General features: G+C 42.4%; 1 protein-coding gene across 3 annotated transcripts in view; it reads right to left on the reverse strand.

The window, feature by feature from the left end:
• The window catches only part of ate1 (arginyltransferase 1), a 51,857-nt gene that overhangs the window by 35,283 nt on the left and 4,573 nt on the right, over window positions 1–12,001 (reverse strand). The window contains exons 6-8 of one of the 3 annotated variants that reach the window (XM_079168428.1): window positions 7,930–8,144; window positions 4,305–4,433; window positions 2,397–2,525 (exon numbers count right to left, since the gene is read on the reverse strand). In XM_079168428.1, the coding sequence (XP_079024554.1) occupies window positions 2,397–2,525; window positions 4,305–4,433; window positions 7,930–8,144 (473 nt within the window). The remainder of the gene's footprint in view (window positions 1–2,396; window positions 2,526–4,304; window positions 4,434–7,929; window positions 8,145–12,001) is intronic. The other 2 variants (XM_079168427.1, XM_079168426.1) reach the window with 2 other exon arrangements.

Here is a 12,001-nt window from a genome sequence, read left to right on the forward strand (position 1 = left end):
AAGAAGAGTAAATACAGATTTTTCAGGATTTGTTTTCCTCAAAATGAATGCCACATGTGCAGGAACTCAGAGTCACGGCTCAGCAAAACAGTTAAGACCACTAAGTGTGAGTAAGAGTGTGCGCGCGTGTGTGTGTGTGTGTGTGTGTGTATGCATACGTGCGTCTAAATAGTTGCTAGTTTGTGCTTCAACTCTGTCAGGAAACCATGATTGGTTGTGGAAGGAATAATGTCTGGCTCCCTTCCAGTCATGCTACGACGGGAAATGCATAGATCCTTAAACAAACAAAGGCAGTCCCCTTTAGGACATCCTACTGTCTAATGGTAGTCCAATTTTGGCAGGGTAATTGAACTACAATCTCTGCTATCGCCTGGCTCTGAGCCAGGCTGACGGCATTCCACATTCTGTCCCAAGGTAGTACTTTAATGGATTAATAAATACCTCAACAAATACTAAATGACCCAACTTCCTAGGCAGCAGCAGCAGCAGTAGCAGGCATAGAATGGCATGGCACCAAAATGTGCCATCACCACATCGACAATGTGTTTTCCATTTCTTTATGAATGCCACAGGACGACGGGGGGGCTCCGAGCTTCTGGGAAGACAACGGGAGAGTTAACCAGGAGCTTGACGGGCAAGAAAATAAAATCAGTACTGTTTCCTGCTGTGGGCTCAGGAGTGGCTGCCACAGTAGTGAGTCCAACAAAGGGGGATATAATAAAGATGAACCCAGGAGAGAGGACGGCATGGCAACTCCAGTTCTAGTATGAAGGATAGGACAGAAGAGGCCGATCCCAGGAGGATGGAAGCCTTGAATATATCTCAATATACAGTTTTATCACGACATGATTCCATTGAACAACAATAAATTCTCATATCGAATTATCGCTCAGCCCTAGCTGCAGTGTAGAGTCCTGCATATACCATTTCCTATGGTAGAGATGTCAAGGTGAATTACAGTGACTGTCCTATAGGAGTAATTAACCCAATCTAAGTCCACTCTGTGCTTCGACACTATACTACATTCAGTCAGTATACAACTTGGAAATTCCATCAATAAAAAAAAACTATTTTCTGACACCCGAACAGAGTTGTTTGCGCAGCTTCACACCTTTCCTTTTTAAAGTTATTCCTCTAGTTCTTGAACCCATCTGATCCCAGTACAGTTATAAACCCGAGGTGCACACACACAACACGCACAAACACACGCTCCCTTTACTAGAGCTAGTGTTATGGCACTAGGAAAGAATCTGCCACAGTCTGCCCAATCTGACCGCTTTTATTATTTATTAATTACCTTACTTTTACAAGCTGGAGAATTCAAGTAATTTACTGAGGCCTGCTGGCAGGAGGAGGGTGGAGGAGGAGGTTGTTTTTCCAGCCCTGAGGGACAAAAGGCCCTCTCAGGTTAGTGAGCATGTCCAGCAGTTATACATCCTGACTAGACTCTATTTTATTCATGTGTAAAGTGGAGAAATGCAGGTCTGTGTATATATTTTATAGTCCAATTTACTGAGACATATAAAATAATTTTCAAACTTTATGAATCTATAATTGGTGCCCATTGATGCCCATTGTTATCCATTACTAAACAATACTTCTCATTCACCGCATGAACTGGTGAACTTCTTCTGTCTTTTATAGAGTTTAAAGTTCAAAGCATTGCGTGCGGAAAAACGCTCTTATAATTATAACAATTTATCGAGGTCCAATGAATGCTGCAATTCTCCGAATAGCATGCACACCGCTCATGTGATGGACAGTGGGATAAACTGTGGTTGATCCAGGTGCAAAGACTGCGACGACAACAAATAAACAAAGAGATTAGTATCAAATTTAATTTCCCACAACTAGGAATTACTTTCATAAAAATGAACCGGTCAATAATGACAACGATCGCTGACTTCGATGATTATTTAGTCTACAAAATCCCAGAAAAGTCCAAGTTGACATCTGAAGAGTGGTTGTTTCACCAAACAGTCCAACTTACTAAAGAACTAAAAAGGTCCAGTGTGTAAGGAACAGGAATATATTATTCATCACTATGATTCTCCTGCAACTGAAAATAAAATTGGTTGTGTTTTGGTTAGCTTAGAATGAGCCGTTTATATCTACATACGGAGCGGGTCCGCTTCACAAAGTCTGCCATGTTGCACCGCCATGTTTCTACAGTTACCTGAAGGCCACCGAAGGTTCTCTGACATGAGGGGTGAGGGGTTCATAGAGGGGTGTTCAGTCGGTTGCAATCCTAAGCCTCACCGCTAGATGCCACTAAATCCTACACATTGCTACTGGAGATTAAAAACTACTTTAAATTTGAAAAAGCAGCAAAGGTGCTGGAACAAGCATGTGCAGTAGTGCCCTACAGTAGGTGCAGAAGAATAACCATGCAGTACCTCGCTCTCACTACAATCGCTGGGGTCATCGCCGTGAATGGCCATCTGGTAGCGGGCGTACAGCGCCACCGACTGCTGATAGGACGCTGTGAATTGAGGGTCCTCAAAGTTGACCGGCACTAGCCTCACCTTCAAGCACAGGGTGTGGAGGGAAAGGAGCAATAAAGGTGGAGGGAGGTTTTATAAAGGTTGACAACGAATAAAAGGACGGTGAGTTGTTAGAAAATGAAATTTTTTTTTTTAAAGAACAAGAAGAAGAATCATTGGTGCTTTGGAGGACTTGACAGTGCAGGATTCAACAGAGGTTTTAAACAGTCTTATACAAGTGTTTTTGGCATCTTAGGGTTCACATCAGTCTCCTAGTCCTCAAGGCAAACTTGTCCGTTTTGAGTTTGAGACTTGATTCAGACTGCTGTGCACAAAAGACACATAAATGAGTGAAAACCATCGGGTTCTAGGAGACTGAAAGTGATAAAGTGACTTGAAGATGAGGCTAGTGCACCGCCCAGCCTTTACCGCAGATTTGAAGATAATTCAAGACTCGACACAGCGTCAAGAGTGTGTAAGGTCCGGAGCAGCAGAACATCCAAAATCGTGTCTCCATCAATCATCTCAGATAGACGCACAGAGACTCTTCCATCACTACAGTCTCCTCTCAAGAAAACAGGCGAGCGCGCACGAAGACAAGTAAAATGTCATTACCGCGGTGGTCATGACACAACTATGATGTATGTGAACTATGGCGTGTAAAGGTCGAGAGGGTTCAGCTGACGAACTGCACCCCCCCCAAAAAAAAACAACCTGAAACTAACAGCTCAGACACCTGGAGAAACACTGCTCTCAACCACGGCATATGGAAACATTTTCCCCTCGTATACACATACGCTCTCTTTTTTAATATGAACACATTCACTTATTTTTCATTTATACAGGCATTTTGTTTATTTCCCCTCCATTTCTTAACTGTTTGATGCAGCAAAGTTTAAGCTCAAATCAATGTTCCGTCTCATACAGTTTGATAGCACAGTCCAGTCCCTACTGTTCATTCAGATTCAACCCTTATGCATCACTCGGGACTATTTGAGCTTTTTTGATCATTTTGTCTGTGTGTATGCATATGGCATACATTTTGGCAAGGGTGTAAATGTTGTTTTCCTTGTTTAACCTCGTCTCCTATAATAGGCCTATAGTAAACACTGTCACCAAAATACAGAAAGGTCAGACAGAAATGACCCATCCCCACTGAAACCCATCATGCATTTTAGTTTAGTTTTTATTATTTTTAAACAGATTGAGCAATTTGCCATTTGGGGGAAAGGTGCTATTTTTCCTAGTTTCCTTCCAAAAACATAAAAAATGCATTAAAATTAATGTTGTTAAGTATTGATATATCCCAGACTGCAGAGGGGGCTTTTTATAAAAGAAACAGCAGAGCCATTATGTAAACAAACTGATATATTAAAGGGTTCAAATTATGAAAATGAATATATATTAGTAGTTATGATCAGGACTGATGTTGGATAAAAGATTTAATTAAGTGAAAGCTTTAAAAGAAAAAAATGATATCACTAGAGCAACTTGTTTAGAGGGATGCACAAGGGTTAAATTAATCCATTTTTTATTCATTTGTTAAATATTTTTTCAACAAAAACTACTACCTGTGTTGCATTTGTTGAAAAAATAATCACATCCTGCACTTACAAGAAATAAATTGTTGAGGCAATGATACATTTTAGTCCATAAGATGATCTAAAACTAGAAAAGAACCAATATAAACGTATTCATAAGAAATTAAGAGCAAGATAAAATGCTTTTAATGCCTTTGTAGGTACCCAAACTTGTCGACCCTCTACCCTCCCTCCCTGGGCACCCCTTGAGCAGGTCGACCTATGCCCCCCACCCTCTGACCTGGCTCTCGGAGGGTTTGTCAGGAGGGTCCTTGTGAATGGCCATCTGGTAGAGTTTGTACACCTGGTAGGAGGCGTCGAAAGAGGCTTTGAACTGCGGGCTAGGGGGACTGGAGCGCACTAGCCTCACCTTCAAAAAGAATACGGGCAGACAAAGGTTAACATCAAAAATGGAAAAAGTACAGAGGATAACATAAGTGGAAGATATCGTCACAAACCAACGAGAAACAGTGTGAGGAGAGTGGGAAGGGAGAGAGAGACCGACACAAACACACCCTCTCCGGGGGAAGATTTTACAAATAAAATGGGGACATTTCCAGTTTGAAAGTTGTGTTACTCTTCTTTAGTAAATATCCTTGTGTTGCACTAATAACAGCCGCTGGTAAGCATAGCTTTAGCTTGATGGGAAAACAAGAACGCTACAAAGAGGGTGTGTCATGTCCGTCTCCACACAAATACAGCAGGTGTAACTGAAAATAACAAGATCGTAACGAGCATTCAAGTACTCGTGGAGATCCTCAAAAAGAAGAAATAATCATTAGCCTTTTGACTTTCTATCTTCCCTTCATATTGTGCATATGAACCCATTTCCAGTGCTTCACCATGTCTTCTGAGACTTTAATCTCGATGCTGATCAAACCAGAATAGAAATTACAGTGTGCAGAGAAGTTTCAGATTAAGGAAAATGTTCCTTCGATGACTTGTCGTGAGACTATATAAATAGATAATATAATATGTTATTATTATGTTATATATGTTATTGCAGACATACCGTATCGATGTGTATTTGGGCCGATAAGTGACATAAAGTGCAGCATAGAAATACCGAACTAGGTTTCAGGTCATTCAGTTTTCTTTAGACATTTCAATATGTGTATTGGCTTCAGAAATGGAGTATTGGTCTGGCTATAGCGTCTACAGATTACTGGTGAAATACTTATGATGAGCAGGACACACATTGACATGAATCCAAGTTCAGCTAACATAACCCGAGTAAGTAAAACAGCCCACAAAAAGTGAGCAAATACATGAATAAGTCCATAGACGTGACAGCTGCATACAAAATAAGTAAATGTTTGCAGTGCTATAAATCAATGTTAACTGGGAGAATAAGGAGAAGCCTGTGATATGAAGACGTGTGGAAAGGAAAACTGTTGTGCCGCTAATGTCACACAAAACTAAGAAGAATTCAACAACTACATCCTCCGGCCCCATTTAATGAACCGTCTCTTGGTTTGGAAGCTTTTGTTGGCCACGGAGGCCGTGCCATAAGAACCCCCTGGACGCACAGACTAGGGGAATTGAACCTGGGGGTTTGTTTGAGTTGGACCCGAGTGGGTTTCTCTCATATGTCCACTTGGCATCCACATCTTTAGTCAAACAGACACGTCGGGCCTCTTACATAAAAAAGGACAATGCTGAAGTTCTGTCCTTTTTAATTTCGTTCTAAATCTAGAGATATATTTTGACAGGCTGAAATCATTTGTGGTGAAACAACACTGTGGCAGATAGTGGACGGCGTGGAAATTAAATTTTTAGCAATTCTCATAACGGTCTGGAAATGTAACACTAGCAGTCTGACACCGCTTTATGAACGTTCGACTAACGCAACATAATACCAGTGGCTTTTGTTTAACTTGAATTAAACTGAAAGCTTTAATGAAAGATCTGTTGCTCTGAACATGGATATTCAACACCATGGTAAAGTAATACAATAGAGGAGCCGATTGATTGTAGAACCAATGCCGGTTATCAATAGGAGATTTAGAAGAAAACACTTTGAAAGCATGAGCAGAGTGAGGAGACAGTAGAGAAGACTCTAGAGGGGAATGGTGGCTCGACAGTTCCACACTTTCCTGAGGTGCCCGAGAGGCTCTACATCACGTTGGCACACTGACCCCTGGTGGTGGTCACTGGAACCACAGCTGTATTTAAAGGGGAACTACGCCCATTTTCAAAATTCATACATGTCATTCCTATCGTCCAAGACAGTCCAAAAACATTACCGAACATGATCAACGCTCTCCCAAATCCAAAAACCAGAAACTCATATTGGTGATGTCATTATGTATTAAGTGCAAAACTGCTCTATAGACAATGAATTGGTAAATATATTATAGATGACACAGAGCAACCAGGGTAATGTTCTGAGTTTTGGGTACATTTACTGTTTTAGAACTTAAAACACTACAATAGAGTGAAGCTCATTTAGATTTTAAAAAGAAAACAAACAAACATTCTGTGGCTCTACAAAATCAGTTTCTCATTGATTGTTTACGGAGCAGCTCGACACTTTATACTTTGAATGCGAGACTAACTTCTCTGGTTTCTGGCTTTGTGAGCGAGTAGCTCATGTTCACAAATATGGATTGAACTTTCCAAGGCCATGGAAATAACATATTTGGATTATAAATGTAGGTGGTGTTCCCCATTAAGGCCAGGACTGAGGTAACTACCCGGACTGTAAATCTAAACTCGTCTGTCCTGTTGCTGTGACTTATCTCTTTGCTATTACTTCAATAGTAATATGCTCCTCCAAGGACACAGTTTCCACACTCTACACCAATAACGGTAAGAGAGATATGGCAACTGAGCAGTAACAAAAGGTGAGCCATATTTCTTCTTTTCCATTTCCTGTCTAAATGTACTTTCAGAAATGTCCTACGTATCATGTAGAGCGTTCTCATCAGTCAATACATCTTTAACAGATGTGCGTATGATGAAACGAGCTGCTACTACATTTAAATGCTCTACTGTCAACAAATATCTCCTGGTACTGGTGTGAAAACCACTCAAAGCCTGCAGCTCCGTCAACAGTAAGTCAACAGAGGCCCACCGCTCTGCAGCGGAGTCACTCAACTGCTTATCATCCAAATTGTCCTTTAGCCACAAATCTGATGCAGCCCAGCCACATGGAACAAACAGCATCTCTCAATTATTTGACTTGTTAAGACGTGTAATTAACCTCCCTTTGCACAGGACGACCTTGTGTTCATGCCCACTTAGTAAAAATGGAACCATAATTGCAGGCAAACAAATGAATCCAATTGGAAAGAGCTGACTGGGAGAAGGTCTTGCCGGTCTAGTCTCGGGGGCTACAAAGACAAGAGACAGACACCGCCTGGTTCCTCACTGCATCTGGCTCAAATCTTGGTCAAGACCGAGAATGACGTTACTCTACCAACCTTAGCTCGAGGCCTGCGCCAGAGATCTTTCTACATCGTTGTGCCCCCAGCCAAAAGTTCATTTCCAGGTCCTCTCATATCGGCTGAGCCGGGAGCTGTGGTCTTAATGCCGTCAGCAGGGTAACGCGACCCAGTTTGTGTGGTGTGCCTGTCGTTTGGTTGGATTTCAAACTGGGAAGAAGTGGTTTTTCCACTCTGCTCTGGCCAGCTATCCTCTCTGCACACGTAAACACATGGTGAAGTCACTGGAGCTGGAGAAGAGGGCTCTATGAAACCATATTTTCAGGCTAAGTGAATCCAAACATTACGGAGACAGAGAGCTCAAACAAAGACACGATTTCCTAATGAGAGCTGGAATCATCCCAACAGGCTAATGTTTATTCCAAGTCCCATGAAAAAAAAAAGAAGAAAAGAAAGTACCTACTCCATATTTCTGCTTACCTCAAGGCAATGAGAAGAGTTGTCAGGCAATGACTCACTGATGAAATCTTCCAGGGGTTTGGGTTGCTTGGTCTGTGCCGGAGTGGGTGGAGTAGGAGAGACAATGGAAGAGTCCCCACCAGCGTGTTGTCTAATCTGCTCTTTCTGAAGACGCCGCTCCTTTCTTAAGTCTCTGGCCTTCCGACATGGCGGCCGACCAGGATCAGCACCCATCCCTGCAGCCCAGACAGAAGAGAGTACAATCAAAATGTACTGTGAAGAAGCAAGAAGACAACGAGTGCACTATGCAGAGGAGGAATTGTAATAAACTGTAAACTCATATCTCATTTTAATGGACTACTTAAATGCCTTTATACAAGCCCTGTAAAGGCAGAAGTCGGGTATTAAATGCATTATAAAGAAACAATATCCTGGTTGAATTTGATTTGGCTGGCAAAGAATTGACTCAAATGAAGATAGTTTTTAAGACATTTAAAAAAAACGAATTGGCCATCTCTGCGAAATCCTCAGGAATGTTAATAGTGCTCTGATCAGTGAACATTTGTGACAGTCACGTCTGGAAAGCTCTGATTGCACGCACCACGCGCGCATAGTTACAAAAGTCAGAGGTGCGAGAGAAAAGTGCCTTGCGCGTCGGCCGTAATAACGTCAGTTTCTAGCGTGCACGCCTCGCTACGGCGAGTATGAACTAAGCTTTGGGAATACGACTAAACACAGAAGCAAGAGAGGTGGTAGCTTCAAGCCGCTGGTATTGAGGAGTTTCAAAAGAGTGCAGATTTCTGCCTGCCTCTCTGGGCAGATTGGTTGCCATGTTTACTTTAGTGTTTGGAAGACAGTCTCAACAGAAAGGTCTTTAGAAGTCATTTTCTTGTTTCCCTGCCTCAATAGACTTTAGATGACATCATTGCTTAGGAAGCTATAAAACAATATGATCTGTGCGCGCCCAAAGAGTTCGCTGCTAGCTAGTGTGTATTTATAAAAAAAAAAAGAATAGAAGAAGCAGAAACGGGGGCCATAATGGCTGTTTTTTTCTCTAAAATGGCAAAAATACCAGATCTAAGCTGCTGTGGGCACATGAATGAGTAGCTCTGCTCACCATACAAAAAAGGTTGTTACTAGCAGAAGACGCACTTTCTCCGTTTTTCTCTCTCTCAACAAGAGTAACATTAACATTCTCTGAAGCAACTGAATCTCCCCCAGTTTCCCTCTCTCTGTCCCCCTCCTCCTCCTCCTCATCATCATCCTCCTCGACCCCCCCCCTTCTGGGCTCTTTCCAAGCCCCGCAGCTCTCCGGGCATCCCATGTCAACAGTTTACACGCCTACATCCTGTTTGGAGCAATAAGGAAACAAGAGCCATTTCCTGCTTGTCCTATTGCCAGACGCCACCATCAGCTCGCTTACCAACTTTCCCCCTGTGTCGACGTTAACGGGGAAGAGAGGGACGCCTGGTCCTGACGAGGGGAGAGGGAAACTTTGGCACTGGAAGCGTTCAGCTTCAGCTGACTCAAACTACTTCTTCTACTGTTACGGTGCAGCAGCTGTCTTGTGAATAGTAAAAACAGACAGGAAGTATTTGCAGATTCTGGCTTATTTCATGAGCAAAGTGCCTTTGAGTACCCTTTAAAGCGCTATACAAATAAAATGTATTATTATTATTACTATTATTATAATGGAAAATGACCTGGTTCAGGTATCATCTCAACATGCCTGTTTGCTGTATTGGTCTTTAATGGTAAAGTAAAAAAAATGACAAAGTCAAGACAGACCAGTGGCAGAGTCTGGACTGTCTCACACACACACCGTCTCAACCACAAACACATCAGCCCTGATCCACGATTACTCTGTCCACGTGCCTCTCCTCCTTCCTATTACACTCTCCACACCCAACCACCCACCCACCCACCCACCCACCACACACACACACACACACACACACACACACACACACACACACACACACACACACACACACACACACACACACACACACACACACACACACACACACACACACACACACACACACTTTCTCTCGGTCTTACACAAACAGACACAGGTACTCCTGAGGACAGCGTATGCAGCCGCGATGAGGATAAAGTCTGACAGATCAGTTCCTGTGGAGGACACATACTCCCGCTCCAGCAGTTAGCACTTCATAAAAGCCGTGACACTCTCCCGCTTCCCCGAAATCTGTCTAGAATTGTGACATACTTGCTTTCCGGCATGTAAACACATGGTGACATTACATGAATTTACTGTGGGAGGACGATGCAGTTATCTGAGAGCAGCCACTAAAATATTAACGTGGTGCTATGTAGGGTCATATTATAGAAACAACTCTGGAAAAACTGTACTCTCTGTACAAATCATCCCTCTCAATCACCACTTATGACCTCCTATAAGTGTGTGGCACTGTCTGTATCTACACAGAGCCTGCCCTTTGCCTGCATTTTCTTATTTCTCATATTTTATTCTCTTATATTATTATCGCCGTCTCTCTCCTCTGCTGTGTGCTGCTATAGTTGCCTAAAGCCGTACCCTAGAAATCACTTTGTAATAAAACCATTTTAAATGATAAGATTTTGGTCATCAAACAGCAAAATAACTCCCTTTAGAGAAAAACTATTTCAGCTCACATTTCAGTACTGACTAGCTCCCTGGGGTTTACTCCAACACACACACACACACACACACACACCACATTGATAAAATAGTGAATTTCAAGAATACAAACACATGTAAGCAAGTCTCGCTACTTGCGAATCCATAAAAAGCAGATCCTGGGACAGCATTCCATATGTACCTCTGTATCTGTTTACCTCTGGCTTTGTGCACGCTATATGGAAATGGAGAGCCATGTTTTCTCAAGCTAGAACTGGAACCTGCCCAAAGCTATAAAAGCGCTCCGGTCATAAAACTGGAGGAAAGATATGTCCAGGTGTTTTCTGTTGGAGGTGAATAAGGGGGGAGCGGAGGACCACTGATCCAACATAGTAAATCCTACCTGCTTCCTCTTTGCTAGCCTTCTGAGTAGGCGTGTTATTTCTGACAGACTGAGGAAGAGGACCGTGGTGCTGCTGACACAGGTGTGAGAACAGAAGGACACTGGCAGCGCTGGAAGTTTTCTCTGTGTGTTTATGTCTGCCTCTGGGTCGACCGGTGCCGACGCTGAGCTTTCCCGCCTTCTGATTAACGAGCGTGTTCTCATTAGATGTTTGAGAGGGAAACAGCGGTCGAGGCCTGAAACATGAGCAGTTGTTAGAAGTTCTGCTTCCTGTGTCTAAAAGGAGTTTATTATCTCCTCACTGCGAGTGTTATTAATTCATTACTGCGCGGTGGTGAGGAGGATGTCCTGGACTGGAAAGTGAGGAGGGGAACATGATAGATAAGCCAAAACCAGACACTCTCCTCAAGACACAGAAGAAACACAGTGGAGTGTATCACAAGGTGAACAGTGACACACTCTGGCGAGCAATGGTGCTACAGCTATGGTTGAATATCGCAGTGGCAGTTTTGCTTATGATTGTGGTGAATTGTCATTTAAGCAACCGTCACCATTTTAAAGTGGTCCCGACTGCAGTTTCAAAGAATATCAGACGTCTTAAATAAACACGTTTTTGGTAGGTGCAGTAGGACCGCAGTAAAAGCAGGCAACCGATCCTCGTTCTGTGTCAATGCAGCTGCTGGAATGTCGATCAAAAGGTGCGCTCACACCAAACGCGGCATACGGCTGCATGAACGAGCCTATATTTAACATTAGTTATATTAAGTTCATTCATTCATACAGGGCTAGTGCTGCTGCTGCAATGATAAACATGATTTATTAATCTGTCGATTATCGTTTCAATCAACTGTTTTGTAACAAAATGGTAAAATGAATGGTTAAAATGTGTTGAATTTGCTTGTTTTATTTAACAACAGTCCAAAACCTAAATAGTTTCCACTTACTCTCAAATTTGAGTAACAAAAGCTAAAGAATTCGGAAACACACTTATCAACAGAAAGTGTTGATAAGTGATTATGAAAATAGTTGTTGATTCTTTACTTGCGATCAATGACATCATGGTTTAG

This window comes from Pholis gunnellus (assembly GCF_910591455.1).
Source record: "Pholis gunnellus genome assembly, chromosome: 11".
In the NCBI taxonomy this organism is placed as follows: domain Eukaryota; kingdom Metazoa; phylum Chordata; class Actinopteri; order Perciformes; family Pholidae; genus Pholis; species Pholis gunnellus.